Raw genomic sequence first — 20,415 nt, 5'->3', positions numbered from 1 at the left:
ATTGGGGAAAAATGTCATTGGGAAAAATGTCATTGGGAAAAAAGTAATTGGGGAAAAATGTCATTGGGGAAAAATGTCACTGGGGAAAAATGTCATTGGGAAAAATGTCATTGGGGAAAAATGTCATTGGGAAAAATGTCATTTGGAAAAATGTCATTGGGAAAAATGTCATTGGGAAAAATGTCAATGTCATTGGGGAAAAATGTCATTGTGAAAAATGTCATTGTGAAAAATGTCATTGGGAAAAATGTCAATGTCATTGGGGAAAAATGTCATTGGGAAAAATGTCATTGGGAAAAATGTCAATGTCATTGGGGAAAAATGTCATTGGGAAAAATGTCAATGTCATTGGGGAAAAATGTCATTGGGAAAAATGTCAATGTCATTGGGGAAAAATAATTTCGTGTTTAGAAAATTGTGAAAAATCATATTGTGTGAACCTAATATCGTGATTGGAATATACTGTGAGTTGAGTGAATCACTACATGCCTACTAATCAAGTAAACTGTTCAGATGACTAATATGGCTAAAACTAAATAGTGACACGCCATCTACTATATAAAGTTAAAGTTGCGTGCATCTGGTGGGTGCATGCAGATATGCCCATATATGGACTGGAAATGTAACAATGCAGGCTTGATAGCGCAGCACGAAGTGCTGACATTATCAGCCCAAATATGGACATGCCCGACATCAGTGCAAATCAGCACTCCACTTACACATATATGGAGATACCTGTTGGGCAAAATGTTCTGCCCATATCCTATAGCCTAGAGATCCCAACATCAGCGCAAATTGACATCGGTAGGCAAAGGTTATCACAGTAAGAATTACTGAATTATTATACCCAAATATGGCCATGCCTGCATGATGTTGGATTGGGGGTAAATGGCCATGCCTGCATGATGTTGGATTGGGGGTAAATCCCTGCAACATACTAGCGTCATGTCCAAGGGCTGTACAACACGCTGCCTCACGCTAGGCTAGGAGATAGGCTCCTATGGGCTTCATGGCTACAGAAACAGGAGATAGGCTCCTGCCCTATGGGCCTCATGGCTACAGAAAGAGGAGATAGGCTCCTGCCCTATGGGCCTCATGGCTACAGAAACAGGAGATAGGATCCTGCCCTATGGCTTACTTTCTGAATGATGTGGCAATGCCTACTTGCATCATGCAATGCTGTGTACCTTAACCTGCATTGTTTAATTGACATAATAAGTGGTGGCTGCATTGTCAGAATGTCAGTGCAATAAGCTGACAAGGAGAAGGACTTGGTCTTCTAGCTTAACTGGTTACTATTGTTGAGGGGTGCTATCCCCTCCTATGCCCATGCATCTTTGTGTGTGTACCCCATAGCGATGATTTGATTGGATTAGCAATTGAGGATAAAAATGTAGGACACCACAAGTGATTAGCCGGATTGGACTTGAGGATAAAAAGTGAGGACAGAAAAGTGAGGATGCCAATTTTGACCAATTCTGGCCATTCCAATTGATGGAATGTGATGATGTATGATGATATGAGCGCCCCTCACTTCACACATGTGGGATTTCTTACTTTGAGCTTTTTGAGGGGCACTAGCCCCTCCTATATGCTTTGTGTGTTTGTGTGTACCAAATTTGAGATGATTTGAAAAAGGTGACCAGAGCGAGACATTGCTTTCGTCTAGATCCTGATGACTTGGCGGTCAGATTGGCCACCAACCAACCCTTTCATCCATGCTGGAGCTCCTTCATTCTGTTCAGGGCAGAGCCTGCGTGGAACCACTCGATGTGTGACTCGTTGAAGGTGTGGTTTAGAGCGATGGACTCCTGGCTGCCGTCGCTGTGTTTGATCACAGCCGTCAAGGACTTGCCAGGAGCAAAATATTTGAGTCCTGTGATGGAGATCTTGTCGTCAGGACGGATCCTATCGTAGTCGCTGGGGTCACCGAAGGTCAGAGGCAGCATGCCCTGCTTCTTCAGATTGGTCTCGTGAATTCTGGCAAAGCTCTTGACGATGATGGCACGTCCTCCCAGGTGCCTGGGCTCCAGGGCAGCGTGTTCTCGGCTGGAACCCTCTCCGTAGTTCTCGTCTCCGATAACCACCCAGTTCACTCCGTTAGCCTTGTAGTGGCGGGCGGTGTCTGGCACGCCTCCACATTCCCCGGTCAGCAGGTTCTTGATCTTGTTGACGCTGTCGTTCTCGACGTTGACCGCGCCAATCAGCAAGTTGTTGGAGATGTTGTCGAGGTGACCACGGAACTTCAGCCAGGGGCCCGCTGGGCTGATGTGGTCAGTGGTGCACTTTCCTTTCACCTTGATGAGGACCATCATGTCGTCCAGGTCATTGCCATGCCACTTGTCGAAGGGCTCCAGCAGCTGCAGGCGGTCGCTAGAGGGGTTCACGTCCACATTGACAACGCTTCCGTCGGCTGGTGGGTGCTGGTAGGTGTCCTGGCCGGGGTCAAAGTCCCTGGTGGGGAGTTCATCTCCGGTGGGGGGCTTCAGCTTGAATTTCTCTCCATTCGCGGCTGTCAGAAAGTCTGTCTCGGGGTTGAAGTCGAGGGTGCCAGCAAGGGAAAGGGCCATGACGATCTCGGGGGAGGTGACGAAAGCATGAGTGGCCGGGTTAGCATCGTTCCTGCGTGGGAAGTTCCTGTTGTAGGATGTCACAATGGTGTTCTTCTCTCCCTTCTTCACATCCTTCCTATCCCATTGTCCAATGCAGGGTCCACATGCATTGGCAAGGACCACTCCTCCTACGTCACTCAGGATCTTGGCATATCCGTCTCTCTCAATTGTGGCACGGATCTGCTCAGATCCGGGGGTGACCATGAACTCAGTCTTGCACTTCAGGCCCTTGTCCAGAGCTTGCTTGGCCACAGAGGCCGCCCTGCCCATGTCCTCATAGCTGGAGTTGGTGCAGCTACCTATTAGACCAACCTTGATCTCCAGGGGCCAGCCATTTGTCCGAGCTGTGGCTCCAACCTCAGACACAGGGTGAGCCAAGTCGGGGGTGAAGGGCCCGTTAATGTGGGGCTTCAGCTCACTCAGGTTAATCTCAATGACTTGGTCATATTCACAGCCCTCATCAGGGATAAGATCGTCCCGGAACTCATCGGCCAGCTCTGCAATATCTCTGCGACCAGTCTTCTCCAGATAGGTCCTCATGCGATGATTGTAGGGGAATACGGACGTGGTCGCTCCAATCTCAGCTCCCATGTTACAGATAGTGGCCATACCGGTACAGGAGATGGAGTCGACTCCAGGCCCATGGTACTCTATGATGGCACCAGTTCCTCCTTTCACGGTCAGGATGCCAGCCACCTTCAGGATGACATCCTTCGGAGAACTCCAGCCAGACAGGCTGCCCGTCAGCTTCACCCCGATCACTTTGGGACATTTGAGCTCCCATGGGATTCCAGCCATGACGTCCACAGCGTCGGCCCCGCCCACTCCGATGCAGATGCCTCCCAGGCCACCGCTGTTGGGCGTGTGGGAGTCTGTGCCGATCAGCATCACTCCCGGATACGCGTAGTTCTCCAGAACAATCTGGTGGATGATGCCGGACCCCGGTCTCCAGAAACCGACTCCGTATTTGGCCGCGGCAGACGCGAGGAAATTGTAGACCTCATGGTTCTCGTCCATGGCCATCTGCAGGTCCTGAGCGCCTCCGACCCGAGCCTCGATCAGGTGGTCACAGTGGATGGTGGACGGGACGGCCACCGTGGGCAGGCCGCTGCTGATGAACTGAAGCATGGCCATCTGAGCCGTTGCGTCCTGCATGGCCACACGGTCCGGACGCAGGCGCAGGTACGTGTGGCCGCGCTCGATCTCCTGCCCCGCCGGGTCGTCCAGGTGGCCATACACGTTCTTCTCGGACAGCGTGAGCGGTCTGACGAGCCTCTCGCGCACAATGCCGATGTTCTTGCGCAATGTCACGTAGTCGACGCTAGAGCTGGGCTCAAAGCGGCTCATGGACACCTTCGGCCTGGCGCTGCTGAAGGCTGCTGCTGCGGCGTGAACACGCCTCGCCCCGGTTCCCAAGGCGAGGCGCAGTCTGGTTGTGGCTGTCAAACAGTAAGACAGCATTTTGTACACTGACAAAGAAGTGTCTACACGTAGTTATAGCTGGAAGTTGGTGTGTTTTATTCTCTACAGTTGCATCATTTGATGGCATCACCCCTCCAACATGCTCTGATGAGGTCACCAAGCTGGTGATGAAACGTACAGTCAATGTCCATAAATGGCCATTGTCTATAAAATAGACAATAGCCATATATGGACATAATATGGACTGTATAACCATATATGGTTATAACCATATATGGTTATACAGCACTAGACCACTGGGCACCAGCCTACTCGGGAATGGAGCATGTCGACTCGATACTAGTTGGATGCCATTGTACCCGGTTATGCAATACCCCTTGTACTTATTGTCAGAGAATTTAAGCAAACATAAAATCAGGATCTAAGTATTTGTTTGTAGGCCTAGTTATAGGCTTCTACAATTTACAATTTATAATTTAGGCATTTAGCAGACGCTCTTAATCCAGAGCGATTTACATTAAGCAATAACAAAAGCATGGCATACATCACATATATAAAAAAGTAGTTATCATGAATCATGTGTAAACTAAGAACGTAACAGTGGAGTATCTATGTAAACTATACATACTATACTATATAATATATTATACATGTGTACTATAAAGTGCTATGACTACATCAAATGCAATTCTAGAGCTGTCTACGTAACAAGCTGTTTAAAATACTATCTAAGTCTACATAATGTGCTATCTAAGGGGCTAGGCTAGGGCAAGTGCTACGGGCCATGGTGGAGTCTGAAGAGGTGGGTTTTCAGACTACGGCGGAAGATTGGGAGTGAGGCTGCAGTTCTGACTGTGATGGGAAGTGCATTCCATAGTTTTGGAGCCAGAAGGGAGAAGAGTTTGGGACGTGTGGAGCGTTGTCCCGGCGTTTTTAGTGAAGGTACCTCCATCTTCCCTGCGTTGGCTGATCTGAGTGCGCGGGAGGGTTTGTAGGGTACGATCATACTTGTGAGATATGGGGGAGCCATGCCTTTGGTTGCTTTGAATGCCAGCATCAGAGTTTTGTATTCTGTGCGGGCAGCGACCGGGAGCCAATGTTCTGTTCTGAATGATGAGACTAGTAGCCTATACAGTATGTCAGAGGCTGAAGTGGCTCTTCAATATTAATCATGGACATATTTGAGAGGCAGTCTGACACGATAATCTTAGTTTCTAATTATCAGAGTGTATCAATGTGGTCTTCCCATTAATCGTTTTCGCCCAAGAACGCAGAGCCACCGGCTGACCTGACGAGAGACAGCTTTCGTTTATGGTCCGATATATTAAATTAGAATAATTAGTTACCATATCAAGATCTAAATGGATGCAAGGTATCATATAATACCTCTATAGTGTAGAGGTGGCTGTTGTAAAGATGCAGTGCATGTTTTTTTCCCCTTTTTTTTGAAGGACTTCCATTAGTGTGTTGTGTGCACTGTGGTCAACCAACCAACTATGGAACACTCCATGTTGATGTGCCATGGTGATACACCAAGAGTCCATCTCTGGAAAGGTTGGTCTTCAAACAGACTAAAACTTGACTCCAGACAAAAAAGCTGAAGCCATTGCATTTTCTCATTCTCGCCACTGGATGGCAATATTTGTCCATTAACACAAAAGGGTTCATTTTATAGCACTGGTTTGTGTGTGTGTGTGTGTGTGTGTGTGTGTGTGTGTGTGTGTGTGTGTGTGTGTGTGTGTGTGTGTGTGTGTGTGTGTGTGTGTGTGCGGCGTTTAAGTTAAACACATGTATTCGATTGGACGTCAGCTTGTGTTGCCCCTAGCAACTCCTGGGGCCCTTTAAGCGGCTGCAAACTGGTGTGTGGTTAAGTGTTTACAGACAAACTCAACAATGAGACTCATATCGCTCTCATCTCTAATTCCTCAGTAATCTGGTTTATAACTTCTATTGTATGACAGTTAGGCCACAGTGTCTCTATGCATGTGACGTGAGTGACCCCATGCTCATGTTTCCTTCCTGTGGTTAATCTGATGTCTAATTGGCTAATTGGAGTGAACATGGCTTAGACCAGGAATAGGCCTAGGCCATACACACAACTCTCTCTCTCTCTCTCTCTCTCTCTCTCTGATTTGTGTCAAGAGTGAAAGAAAGAAAGAGACACAGAGAGAGAGAGAGAGAGAGAGAGAGAGAGAGAGAGAGAGAGAGAGAGAGCGAGCGAGCGAGAGAGAGAGAGAGAGAGAGAGAGAGAGAGAGAGAGAGAGAGAGATAGATGTTTTAGCCTCTGCATGGGAGCAGCCCGGAGCACCACCTCCTTTTTGAGTGGGGAACAGCAATGTCCGTCCGTCCCTTAGAGTATGTCCTCACCTATGTGACATGGGTAGCAGTAGGGGCAAAAGTGGCGCTGTTGTGCCAGAAACAGAGAGAGCGATATAGTGTTGCACTGTTGCCTGCTAATTACAGAGAGAGAGAGAGAGAGAGAGAGAGAGAGGCAGGGGGAGAGGGGAGTTGCACCACTCAGTTCACACGGGTGTGATTTTTGTGTAGAAACAGGAACTCGGTTGAGGTCCTCTCCTTTCTTTGTCCACTTCCTCCCAGGTGCTTCTGTGTTTATTCCTACTAACAACAACACTACATGTTTAGGGCAGTGCATGGTGCTGACAGATTCAGAATCTGTTTTCAGATGACTTTGTGTCTAACTAAGAGATCATTATGTAGTGTAACAACAGTAACAAGTGTAGGCAACAGCAACATGTAGGCCTACAGCCTCACAGCTAAAGGCTAAAAGGTAATACAATATAATCTGTAATCTATAATGCTTTTAAAGCATTTCAAAATTACATTATATTTGCATTATATCAACCCAGCTGACCGAGGACGGTATGCTTATTGCTTAGCGCTGGGAACCTAAATTCGATACGTTAAACTTTGTCAGAACTGCTTCGATACATCGAGTACCAAGAAATGCCATGCCGCTCCAGACCAAATTCCAATACCTACAACTCTGCAGTAAGATAGTGCCGTGCTCCAGAAATAACTGGTCTACAAGCTATAGCAACACATCACATCGCAATTGGTGGAGTTATCTTTTATATCTGTTCTTTCTGAGAGAAGGCACGCAGGAACAAGACACGATCTAAAACAGCATTGCTTCCTGTGGATCTCTGACAACACGTTGAGGATGTTGTCACATCGATGACGTCAGTCTTGCTCAAAGGGAGTTTGTTACACATTACCTGTTCAGTTGAGTGAGTCCGTATGTGACATTAGGTGTTATCGTTATATAATCTAGCTGCATCACAATGGCTGACCGACTGACCGAGGAACAGGTTGTGGAGCTCAAAGAGGCCTTTTCACTATTTGACAAGGACGGCGATGGCACCATCAGCACCAAAGATCTCAGTGCTGTAATGCGCTCTCTGGGTCAGAACCCCACAGAGGTAGAACTGCAGGACATGATCAACGAGGTGGACGCGGACGCCAACGGAACGATAGACTCCACAGAGTTCCTGACCCTGATGTCCGCCAAGCTGAAGGACACCGGTAGCGAGGACGAGATCAGAGAAACATTCCGTGTCTTCGACAAGGACGGTAACGGATTCATCAGCGTCGCTGAGCTGCGCCACGTGATGATAAACATGGGAGAGAAGCTGACGGACGACGAAGTCGATGAGATGATGAGAGAAGCAGACACCGACGGTGACGGACAGGTCAGCTACGAAGAGTTTGTACAGCTCTATGAGTCGAAGTGTGCATCAGTAGACTAGCCACCGGATAGTCAAAGCTGACACGTACGCGGTACTATGAGGTATTCAAAACAGGAAGAGAATCATAAAACCAGTTGCTGGGGGAGGCCCGTAGGAGCCAGAGAACATGCGTAAAACCTTCCTGTTATATGTGGGATCAGGCCCCTTACACACATGGCACCACCATTGGAAGCCCTGTCAACACGTTGTCATTTGGTAGCCTATAGTATAGAGCGTCGCAGTCCCGCCTCCTACCCTGGACCAGGAAATGAAACACAATGCATTTTTCCCATAGACATTTCTTAAAGTATTTATTTAAAGACGGTTACGCCGCGGACAAAGCCAACTCGAGTCGTGACAACTCATGACAACACAAACAATATTTTGGACCAAACAAATAATTACAAAGAAGAAAAACAACAAAAAAAGTGTTGTAACCTGCCGTTTTTTTCTTCTTTCTAATTATTTGTTTGGTCCAAAATATTGTTTGTGTTGTCATGAGTTGTCACGACTCGAGTTGGCTTTGTCCGCGGCGTAACCGTCTTTAAATAAATACGGTCTATGAGGAAAATGCATTGGGTTTCATTTCCTGGTCCAGGGTAGGAGGCGGGACTGCGACGCTCTATAGGCCCTATACTGTAACACTGATGGCATGGAAACAGTGGGGGATTAATGCTGCATGCACAAAGTATATGGGGACAAAATCGGCATTGCATTACTGCTTTACATGTGTATCCCATACAAACTACCTGCTGTTCTATAATACTAAAAAAATCCTTTTTATTCTGCTTTTTATGGCATTGCGCCAAAAATAACTATAGTTGTCCATTGACACGTCTCCCTGTATGTGTGTGTGTGTGTGTGTGTGTGTGTGTGTGTGTGTGTGTCTGGAGCAAATCTCGCAAAGACATTGGATCGATCGACACCATATTTCTTGTGCACACTCCCACTAGACTGACATCGAACTTCCATACTTGAAATATTACTTTTTGAGCGGTGCTAGACCCTCCATGCACAACTTTGTGTGTAGGTGTGTTTGTAGCACGGCATGTGATGATTTGATTGGCTGATGTATGATGATGTATATATGATGATAAGAGCGCCCCTCACTTCATGTGGTTTTTTTGAGTGGTGCAACCACAGAGCTTTGTGTGTCTCTGGCTGTGTCCAGGGGTCTCTGTGTCCCTGGCTGTGTGCAGCCTACAGTACAGTACAGTACAGTACAGTACAGTACAGTACAGTACAGTACAGTACAGTACAGTACAGTACAGTACAGTACAGTGACCCCCTGGGGACCCGCACACGGTAACAGCTTGCCGGAAAAGGGCCGGCACCCTGGGCGTGTTCCTGTGGGTCTGGAAGTTCCGGGGACCCCCTGGGGACCTCCACACGGACTTGCAAAGGAAACTCGCTTCATAACTGCACCCACATATGCCTGTGTGTCATCAGGTGAAGAGCATGCAGCTGGAAACATCATATACTGTACGTTTCATCTGGAGCCCACGATGTGTGCGAGATGTTTCCTTTTTGTTATTCACAACTTGAACCGTTCCTTTGTATGGCCTTATATGGCCTTATATTTCATTTCAAGTTGTAATGGCACTCTGAAATGCCAAGATCAAAGATTATATTGGATTACATTGTTGCCTTTAGCTGTAAAGGCTATGTGAGACAGTGTATGATCTGCATAATGACGTCATCACTCAGTGACATCACAGCCACATAAATACCCTTTAAAATGACTTGTCCCATAAAACTAAACCAAACCAATTTATCTGTGAATTCCTTGTCAACTCAGATGTTACGCTGGACTCTGCACCTGGAAGCACAGGGATCCTGCCATGCTGCTGTGGTGGTGGAGAACAAGGTGTACTGCTTTCAAAGTGAAGAGGTTCACATCTTCAACACAGTGTCTTTGCGCAGGACAAAGGTGTCACCAGGTCCAAGTGGAAGAGGGCCCCCTAGGCGACCTGGCCACACTGCTGTGCTCATAGGAAACATCGCCTACGTATGGGGAGGGTGCAAAACCAACGTTCTTTATGCGTTTGATGTGGACACCCACAGATGGTTTAAGCCCAAAGTTTCAGGGACCGTTCCAGAGGCTAGGCAGGGCCACTCAGCATGTGTCTCTGGGAAGGTCATGTATATCTACGGAGGGGTTGACTACCAACGCTATATCGTCTATAGAGACGTGCACAAGATGGACACCACCACGATGGTCTGGGCTTTAATAAACACCAGAGGCGCTCCTTCATCAAGTCACTCAGCCACCATGATCGGGACACAGATGTTTGTGTTTAGGGACGAAGGTTCCAACCAGTGGTGGAAGGTCACCTCCAACTACAGCATCAGAGTGTTTGACACAGAGACCAACTGCTGGCTGAGAACAACTTCTGCACCGCTTCTTCCAAATGGACTCCAAATGGAGAATCACGCAGCCTTTGCCTACAACGGAGAGCTGTACATATTTCAATGTTACCGATTGAATGGAATCTTTAAGACGTGGAAAAATGATATGTGGAAATTAAATCCAGAGACTTTTTCCTGGAAGGAGGTTGAGCCCAAGGGGAAAGGCCCGCGTGGTAGAATGACTAGTATGTGCTGCTACATGGTGGGAGATCGTATCATCCTCTTTGGACAACATCATGGATGGCATCCTATGTATACAGCAATGCTCACTGATGACCTGTATATCTTAGACGTAAGTCAGAGTCTGAAGACGTTATGCAAGCTGGCCGTTATTCGGTACGGTCTGGAGAAGTCGGAACTACCCCACAACATCAAGTGGGAATTGGCAGCCATGACTACCAACAGCAAAATGAAAATAAATGACAAACTGTCAACAGACCAGCCCAACCGGCCTGTCATTGGTGAAGTCCAAGATGGGAATGGCAAGACACGCAACGTCCGGTTTACTTCCCGTATCTGCGTGGAGTGGACGGACACATTATTAGGAAACCGGAAGAATGTTGGAGTCTATTCATTTCAATGGGAGAATGAACGTGAACACAGCTTCTGAACCATTCCTTGGCTCCACAATATTTCCAAGATGTTCATACTAAAATGTATTTTTTTAGGGAGACAAATCTGGAGAAAATCTACTTTGTTATCGACCTTTATATCCATCTAAGAGTCCATCTGCAGTCAGACTGACAACACAGAGGGCTCCCCATAAGACGATCTAAACTTGTGTGAATTGAGGGGCGCTCTTATCATAATTAATACATCATCATCGCATTCCGTGCTCGGCCAATTAAATCATCACATTCCGTGGTACAAACACACAGACACACAAAGCTGGGCATGGGAGGGGCTGGCGCCACTCAAAGACTGATAAACTGAGATTCTATATGTGAATATAGTCCAGTATTACAAATTAAATAAATTGTGTGTTCCGATGCGGCGACTGTGGCTCAGGAGGTAGAGCAGGTCGTCCAATGATCCATGGGTCTGCGGTTCGAATCCCGGCTCCTCCTGTCTACATGTCGAAGTGTCCTTGGGCAAGACACTGAACCCCAAATTGCTCCCGATGTGCTGGTTGGTACCTTGCATGGCTTCCGCCGCAATCGGTGTATGAATGGGTGAATGTAATGCACAATCTATGTAAAGCTATATAAATGCACCATTTACCATTTACCAAGTGCAATAACGTTCACATTCACAACAGCTGTGAAAACAAATTATGATTTTTTGAGTGGCGATAGCCCCTCATGTCCGGCTTTTGGTGTGTGTGTGTGCAAACACAAACTTTGTCCTAACACAAACATTAAATGCCATTGACAATGAATGGACAATTTTGAGTGTTTGTGTAAACACAAACATTGCGCAACACAAACATTGAAGACGAAGGTGAGGACGCAAATTGTGATTGGCCGGAATGAGATGATGTATGATGATGTAGGATGATAAGAGTGCCGCTCACGGGTGTGATTCTTAAATATATTTGATATAATGGACATCAAGGGGCTGGCTGTGTGTCGGGAGCTAATCTCACAAACCGGTTTTACGGGGTGAGCAGTCAATCAGTTTACAATGACAGTGACAGATCTCACCATCCAATGATTCACTCAGTGTGCGTTGTGTGATTGGCCACACATAGGCTACACTGAATTACAGACTCCAGGAGGAGCTATAACTGTTTAGGCTGCAATGTAGTATAAAGGTCTCATTGGATTGCATTTCACTGACTTGCTCAAAGCTTTCAAAGTGTTCAAGTAAGTGAATCTGTACATGGGATCTAACATTTGGATTCTTCTACATCTACCTCAGAATGGCTGACCAGCTGACAGAGGAACAGATCGCAGAGTTCAAGGACATATTTTCACTTTATGACAGGGATGGCGATGGCTCCATCAGCACCAAAGATCTTGGTGATCTAATGCGCTCTCTGGGTCAGAACCCCACGGACATAGAACTGCTGGACATGATCAACGATGGAGTGGATGCAGGCGGCAACGGAACGATAGACTTACCAAAGTTCCTGACCATCATGGCCAGGGAGATATACAGCGAGGAGGAACTCAGAGATCTGTTCCGTGTCTTTGACCTGAATGGTGATGGATTTATCAACGCTGCTGACCTCTACTATGTGTTTACGGCCCTGGGAGAGAAGCTGTGTCCTTGTGAAGTTGGTGAGATGATCAGAGAAGCAGACACTGACGGTGACGGCCAGATCATCTATGAAGAGTTCATACAAATGGTGACACTTGGCCTTCACTTCGCAGTGAAGGCCATGTGTAGATTGATCATGTCTAGACCAACGTAAACCTGCCAAGTTTCTTTACATTATCTGATACACCTTGTTTATGTTTAACTTTGGCTTTTAGTTTTTGAGGGGCGCTATGCACAGGTTTGTGTGTCCGTAGCACGGAATGTGATGATTTGATTGGCTGAGCACGGGGTGCGATGAGGTATGATGATGTATGGTAATAAGAGTGCCCCTCACTTCACACGAGTGTGATTTTGTCATCACTTATACATTATAAGTGATGACAAAATCGTTATAAGTTATAACGGACGTGAATGGAGCTCGTCATGCTGAAACCCTATACCCAAATATGGAGTCATATGTCATAGATATGTCATAGATGACTAACTTCATAGACTGGTCAATGAGATCTGCATAGCCACACTGCTATTAGAACCCTGTCTTGTTAATGTTAATTACAACTGTAACCATTCTTTTTTTATGGCCTATGGTCATGATTACAAATTATTTCCAATTTGTATTGTATTGTATTGTAGTCTTCCAATAAAATTAATCTTCCCAGACTTGAAAATGATCTTGTTTCCTTGAGTTTGTATACACTGTATTGCATCACACATCTGACGCCTCTATTTTGAAGTGTGCACACAATGGTACTCAACATCAAGGCACATCACTGTAATAGCAAACATGAAATCTAGTACTGAAATATGTACTAAATATTACATTTAGTACAATTCCCTTTTGAAGCCTCTCTTACTGCTGTTTACCGCAATTTGCACTAGATTTTTGAGCGGTGCCAAACCGCTCTAATGACTGGCTGCATGTATGTCTGTCTGTCTGATTTAGTACGAACAGCTGCAATGCCGAGCTGGCAGCCAGCTAGCGGTGTTGTTTTTATAATGGGTTGAATCTAGAGTTGCAACACCAGCCATTTATTAATTGACAATCCATTCATCCAAACAAAAAGTCTAATCTGCTTGTATTAAACTCACCAACATTGCAGCTGTAAGGAAATCATTCTCTTTAACTTTTTAAAGTTTGATTGACTATGTCACAATGGCAAAAACTTTGTGCAGCAGTAGGCTGTAATCATAATTTAAAAAAAATCACATCCGTGTGAAGTGAGGGGTGCTCTTATCATCATCATATATCATCATACACCATCTCATTCCGGCCAATCAGATCCTATGTCCAGCTTTTAATGTTACACTATGACGTAAAACTGGCCCTGCATTATCAATTTACAATTTAGGCATTTAGCAGACGCTCTTAATCGACTTACATTAAGCAAGAACAAAAAGCATGGCAATACATCACATACATAAAAAGTAGTTATCATGAATCATACCTAAACTGAGAACATAACAGTGGAATATCTACAGTATATAGTGGAACTATGCATGTATATACCTTATAGTGCTAGGTCTACATAAAAATGCTATAAGTCTACATAAAAAAAAATGCTATAAGTCTCCAAGTCTACATAAAAATGTCCAGGCTAGGGCAAGTGCTACGGGCCGTTTGTGTTTGTGTTTAGTAATAGTACAACATAAACATTAAAGAGACTTTAGTTGTTACTGTACAATACTTTAAAACAGTTGGCATGTTGCACACATGCTTAAAATAGCTCTTATTTGCACCGCCCTCATTGAAAACAAGGTATTTCCATCTCCAGCTTGGCTCAGTTCAGGCTGCATGAACAGCGCTCGAGCGCTCGGTTTCTGCCCCCTCAACATCGCAACTCTTCTATTAGATGGCTCTGCTATAGCTATAGCCAACGTCTGGCTTTCACTTGTGACGTCATGTTGCTGCCAAAGTCTATGGACTTCTTTGTGACGTGGGTGATTTTTCCTATGGTGTGGCTCTGAGAGAGGTGTGTCTGTCCGGAGTTATTAATCTCGCAACTGCTGGGCCGGTCAGTGCCATATTTATTGTACGCACTGTCACTAGGCTAACATAGAATCCCACTAATGCTTATTCACATACAGTATGCTCAGCACTTTTTGAAATACAGAACTTTTCCCTTTTTAATATATTTTTATAGACGTCGGGGCCGGGGCTGTGTGTCAGGAGCTAATCTCACAAACCGGTTTTACGGGGTAAGCAATCAATCAGTTTAATCTCACCATCCAATGATTCACTCAGTGTGCATCGTTTGATTGGCCACACATAGGCTCACTGAATTACAGACTCCAGGAGGAGCTATAAATGTTTAGGCTGCAATGTAGTATAAAAGTCTCTGTTTCACAAAGCTACTTTGACTTTGGCTTTCAAAGTGTTCAAGTGAGTGAATCTGTTGGGATCTACATCTACGTCAAAATGGCTGACCAGCTGACAGAGGAACGGAACACAGAGATCGCAGAATTATTTTCACTTTTTGACAGGGATGGCGATGGCTCCATCAGCACCAAAGATCTTGGTGATCTAATGCGCTCTCTGGGTCTGAACCCCACGGACGTAGAACTGCAGGACATGATCAACGATGGAGTGGATGCAGACGGCAACGGAACGATAGACTTCCCAAAGTTCCTGACCATCATGGCCAGGTGGGACAGGGAGATATACAGCGAGGAGGAACTCAGAGACGTGTTCCGTGTCTTTGACAAGGATGGTGATGGATTTATCAACGCTGCTGACCTCGACCATGTGTTTACGGCCCTGGGAGAGAAGCTGAGTGCTTGGGAAGTTGGTGAGATGATCAGAGAAGCAGACACTGACGGTGACGGGCAGATCAGCTATGGAGAGTTCTTACAATTGGTGACAGCGAAGTGAAGGCCAGGTGCAGATTGATCATGTCTAGACCAACGTAAACCTGCTAATTTTGTTTAATTTTTTTTGATATACCGGTACACCTTATTTATATTTAACTTTGGCTTTTTGTTTTTGAGGGGCCCCTCCTATGCACAGCTTTGTGTGTCTGTGTGTCCGTAGCACGGAATGTGATGATTTGATTGGCTGAGCACGACGTGCAAGGATGCGTGATGTATGATGATTGTGCGATGAAGTGCGCCCAAGGGGCCAGTGAGGCTATTCAACGTTGAAGCTCTCCTCCCTAGTGGTAGGAGGAGGGACTACAGGCGGACCCGTGGATTCATGACCGGGAAACCCCGTGCAGCTGGGCTTTAACATTGAGCGCTCGGTTGCACTTCCGCATTTGACCACCAACATTTGGTGGTCAAATGCGGAAGTAGACGTTCTCAGACGGTACTTCCGGCAGTCTTCCAGGTGCTTCAAAACGCCACTGAGCAACTTCCACTGACATGAATAGCTGGGGGGGCGGAGCTTCGCGCCAGATCAGTCTCTATCCTTTTATATACTCTATGAAGTGCGCCCCTCACTTCATAGACTGGCCACATGAAGTCTGAGATCTGCATAGCCACACTGTTATTAGACCCCTGTCTGGTTAATGTTATTTACAACTTTAACTATTCTTTTTTGGCGTAGCATTGTGGAATCCATGATCTCGACCGCGGTCGAAAAATGATGATGATGATTATTTTTTTGTATTGTATTGTATTGTAGTCTTCCAATAAAATTAATTTACCCAGATTTGAAAATGATCTTGTTTCCTTATTGTAGCATTGTGCGGAAGCGAGGATTGAACCCGGACCTCCCAGGTTAACTTTGTATACACTGCAATAATACCAATTATTTGTGTTGATAGGATGCTTCTTTGTTGTCAAACCTCATATGAAATCTGTATTGTCATGGCAAAGCACATACATCACACAATGGTACTCAACATTTGTTGTCGCCACATCACTGTAATAGCAAACATGAAATCACTCATTATGAACTAAATTATTTAATAATTATCATTAAAGCTGCTATAAGCAATAATATGTCAAAATCATCATCTGATATATATGATCAATCATCATCTAGGGGCCGCAATCTGCATTCAAAGATTCTCCTAGAAGCTTTGTCATTGGTCGATTTTCCTGTCTGCTTCCTGATTGGTTAGTCATTGAGACCAGGTTTTTCGACCAATGACAAAGCTTCTAGGAACATCTTTGAATGCAGATTGCGGCCCCTAGATGTATCACAGAGACTACATTTTTTTGGGGAGCGTTCTACCCATTGCTGGCTGTCTGAATACCAAAAAAATAAAAAATAAAAAGGTCATTAAAATGTTGACATATTATTGCTTATAGCAGCTTTAATATTAATTTAATATTACACATTTTTAATTTAATGTTATTTAATTTTATTCCCTTTTTAAGCTTCTCTTACTGCTTTTTATCGCAATTTGCAACACTAGATTTTTGAGCGGTGCCTAACCGCTCCAATGACTGGCTGCGTGTATGTATGGCAGCCAGCTAGCGGTGTTGTTTTTATAATGGGATGAATCTAGAGTTGCAACATTGCAGCTGTAAGGAAAGCTTGAATTATCCTCTTTAACTCTGCAAATAGGTTGTTTCATAAAAATCCGTTATGAGCTACTTCCTGTCAATAAATTCTGTGCCGTGATAATTTGGGGTTTGGAAGCACTGGTCGGAAGTTACTCAAATGGCCCTGCGTACCACATGTTTCGAACATGTTTCGAATTTGCACATAATACAGGAAGCAGCAGCACAATGCGTTAATAAGGACTTCTCGCCCCCAGGCGTCTTATCGGTAATAATAACGAAACAACTTCACGTTCCTATATTACTGAATGCATGGTCAGGGACAACACAGTAATTCAATACCTCCACAGACCACCAGTGTTCCATGAACCACCAGTTGAAAGCCCTGTTGTTCTGTGGTATCAGATGATTCAATCAGTAAACAATGGCTGCGACACAACAACACATACTGTACTTCTCACGATCCAATTATCCAGTCAGTGTGAGCTGATTGATTGACCCTATGCATGACAGCAATATTGGCATGAAACTGGAGTGTAATGTTCCTTCAAAAGTGCTACCAATTATACTGATTAAGGCCAGTGGTGGAAAAAGTACTCAAATGTTTCAATAGTGTATCAATAGTGCAATGTAGAAATGCTTTGTTACAAGTAAAAGTCCGGAATTCAAAATTGACTTGAGTATAAGTACAAACGTATTGGTAAAATGTCCCATTTCACAAGTTTTCAAATCATGTTTCAAAATCTTTTGAAAATAGCAGATCTACAAGCTCAAGCGTGTAGATCGGTTATTTTCTATGGCCGAAATGTATACTGTATAGGACTGAATTAAGTGGTTAATGTGTTTGTAATAATAATCAAAATCTACAAAGTAACTACAGTAGTAACTAAAGTTGTCAAATAAATGTAGTGGAGTAAAACATTTTGGATCTGAGATGGAGTCCATCAAGTAAAAGTATTTGAAATTGGAATTGAGTGAAGCAGATCGAGTGAGTCTTTCCAGTGAGCCAACATGCTAAATAGCAGTATCCTGAGTCCTGACTCTGACCCGAATGGAATGGAACTCTAATCAGTATCATTGGTAACACAAGGTGAAGGAAGTAACATTACACTCCCGATTTCATGCCAATATGGCTGCTGTGAACAGGGGCCTACTGGCCTTGGTGCCTCCTTGTTGACGGCAAGGAGTAACATTACACTGCCGATTTCATGCCAATATGCTGTTGAGGCCGCGGTAATGCTATCAATCAGGCACACTGCAGTGCAAAACACGCACGCGCTGAATAAGCACACCTCTACACGCGTATATACGTACACTGAGATCCAGACTCTGGGAGGAGCTCTAAATGTCTGGGGTGCTATAGATGTCGTATAAAAGTCTCTGTTTCACAAAGCACTTTGAAATCCCTGGTGCCAGAGTCTGTAGGCTGTATTGCGCTAAAGATTTTCCACTAAATACTTTGAAGAGAATCTACTTTGTGTTTTGATTTCCCCCCCCCATCAACTAAACTGCACATCGCTCTGAACCCAGTTGGTACAACGCGATTCTTCCTCACTTCATGTGGATCTCTAACATCATGATGAAGACCTAGTAATAGATTATTTTATGTCTATACATCGAAATGGCTTTTCCAATGGCTAATCAACTGACACCGGATGAGATCGCAGAGTTCAAGCAGTTCTTTTCCCTTATCGACAAGGATGGCGACGGTGTCATCGGTGTCAAAGATCTGGAAAACGTGATGCGCTCACTGGGCCAGAACCCCACCGAGGTGGAACTGCAGGGACTGATCCAAGAAGTGGACCAAAACGGCAACGGAATGATAGACATACCAGAGTTCCTGACCATGATGAGCAGGAGGGTGGAGGAGACGGACAGCGAGGAGCAACTCAGAGAAGCGTTCCGTGTCTTCGATAGGGACGGCAACGGGTTCATCAGTGCTGCCGAGCTGGGCCGCGTATTCACTAGCCTGGGGGAGAAGCTGACCATTCCGGAAGTTATTGAAATGATCAAAGAAGCAGACACTGATGGTGACGGACAGATCAGCTACAGAGAATTTGTACAAACGATGACATCGAAGTGAAGGCCTTGTACAGACTTTCCTTGTTTTTTGTGTAATTTATCGGTAAAATCTTAAAGGTAAGGTAAAAGGACCACTTCACCACTTTTCAACCTATGTTCATATACTGTAATTGATCCTCACTAATAATCATGATAAAATGGCACCTATCTTTCTACTCAGTCTGTGTCTCAGCTGTGGGCAGTTCAGAAACCCAGTGACCAAGCCAGGCTTTCTATTCCTGAAAAGTTGTAATGCGATAATGGAAGCCATCGTTCTAACGAAATCGAAATATATATATTTTAATCTTGTTAAAACAAAATCAGCCTAACGAGGATGTCACTGGTGGACGTGTTTCTGAACTGCCCAAAAGAAATTGTGAACTTTAGTGAGGACCAATAATATGAAGATAGGTTGAAAAGTGGTGAACTGGTCCTTTAATAGCCTCCCGTTCTGCCAAGCCTTCCCTCCTTGCTGTCCAAAGGAACCGCATGGCAAACTGCATAGTAGGCTCCTTACATGGTTTCCAGGGTATATTGCTACAAGTGTAATGCTTTATCAGTGTGTCGTCCACAGTTAACAGTCTTTGTATTGAGTTGTGCTTTCATGTGAAAATGTATTCATACAACCATGTGGAGGCTTATAACTGAACTTTGATGCAATGGAAATCACTGGTGTGCTTTAACGAATACCAAACGACTCGCCCCTTTACCAACTCGCCCTGGGCGTACAGCCGGCGGAACTGCACGGCCTGGTATTCCTAAAGTAACCTAAGTAAATTATGCTTAAACGGTTAAACCTAACCTTATAGCCTCAATAAAACTGCCTAAACCTAACCCTATACCTAAACTTAACCCCAGTAAAACTATGCCTAACCCTATTCTCAGTAAAACAGAATCAAGAACCGTCGGACCGAGCGGTCGGCATGAGGTCGGCGGAAAAATCGAGGGGCGAGATGGTTTAGGGGCGACTGTACCTGATACCAAAAAGGGCCAAATGGAGCTAGAGGAAATGATCGCTCCTCCCTTAGTCACATGATAACCCCCACATTTTTATAACCCCCCCCCCCCCCCCCAACATGCAACCTGTACTTTTTTTAATTTATTCTTTTTTGTGATTATTTGAATGTTGTTGTTATTTTTCATGTCATGATTATGAATTGAATACCCAGGACCTGAATGGAAACAAGACCGCAAGGATGTTTTTCCCCCTGTGATATCATTTTAGACTAAATCCATATGCACGGTAAAACAATTCCTATTTTTATATTGACAGGATACTCATTTTTTGGGGGGGTGGGGGGTGGGGGGGTGCTGACATGCATGTAACCTAGAAATGTTTTTTTTAATAGCCCAGGATCTCAAAAGAATAAACAAAATACAAAGAAAACAAATAATGCATTAAATCCCTTGAAAATAATATTATACTGTTGCATTTGGGTCCTTCTCACTATGTCAGTTATTCTTGCATCTTTCTGTACATTTTGAGAAACAAATGTATTCAAGTGTCTTCGCATGTG

At 44.8% G+C, this 20,415-nt stretch overlaps 3 protein-coding genes across 3 annotated transcripts; 2 read left to right on the top strand and 1 right to left on the bottom strand.

Moving 5' to 3' along the window:
* Window positions 1-1,712: 1,712 nt before the first annotated feature.
* LOC306914818 (aconitate hydratase, mitochondrial-like) lies at window positions 1,713-4,085 on the bottom strand (the record flags this gene model as incomplete). Its single annotated transcript, XM_079492018.1, has 1 exon — window positions 1,713-4,085. The coding sequence occupies exon 1, from the start codon at window positions 4,071-4,073 to the stop codon at window positions 1,713-1,715; it is 2,361 nt and encodes a 786-aa protein (XP_079348144.1). The 5' UTR covers window positions 4,074-4,085.
* Window positions 4,086-7,336: 3,251 nt separating this feature from the next.
* Window positions 7,337-7,801, top strand: LOC306914726 (neo-calmodulin-like; the record flags this gene model as incomplete). The annotated part of the gene is made up of 1 exon (XM_079491905.1): window positions 7,337-7,801. One exon carries the CDS (start codon window positions 7,337-7,339, stop codon window positions 7,799-7,801), a length of 465 nt encoding a protein of 154 aa, XP_079348031.1.
* Window positions 7,802-12,050: 4,249 nt separating this feature from the next.
* Window positions 12,051-18,920, top strand: LOC306930371 (calmodulin-alpha-like; the record flags this gene model as incomplete). Its single annotated transcript, XM_079511302.1, has 3 exons — window positions 12,051-12,218; window positions 14,979-15,034; window positions 18,695-18,920. 3 exons carry the CDS (start codon window positions 12,051-12,053, stop codon window positions 18,918-18,920), a joined length of 450 nt encoding a protein of 149 aa, XP_079367428.1.
* Between the last annotated feature and the right edge of the window lie 1,495 nt (window positions 18,921-20,415).

The sequence above is a fragment of the Electrona antarctica genome (genome assembly GCF_951216825.1).
Source record: "Electrona antarctica genome assembly, chromosome: 1".
NCBI lineage: Eukaryota > Metazoa > Chordata > Actinopteri > Myctophiformes > Myctophidae > Electrona > Electrona antarctica.
The sequence above is the reverse complement of the archived record's forward strand: the minus strand, read 5'-3'. Positions and strand labels throughout refer to the sequence as shown.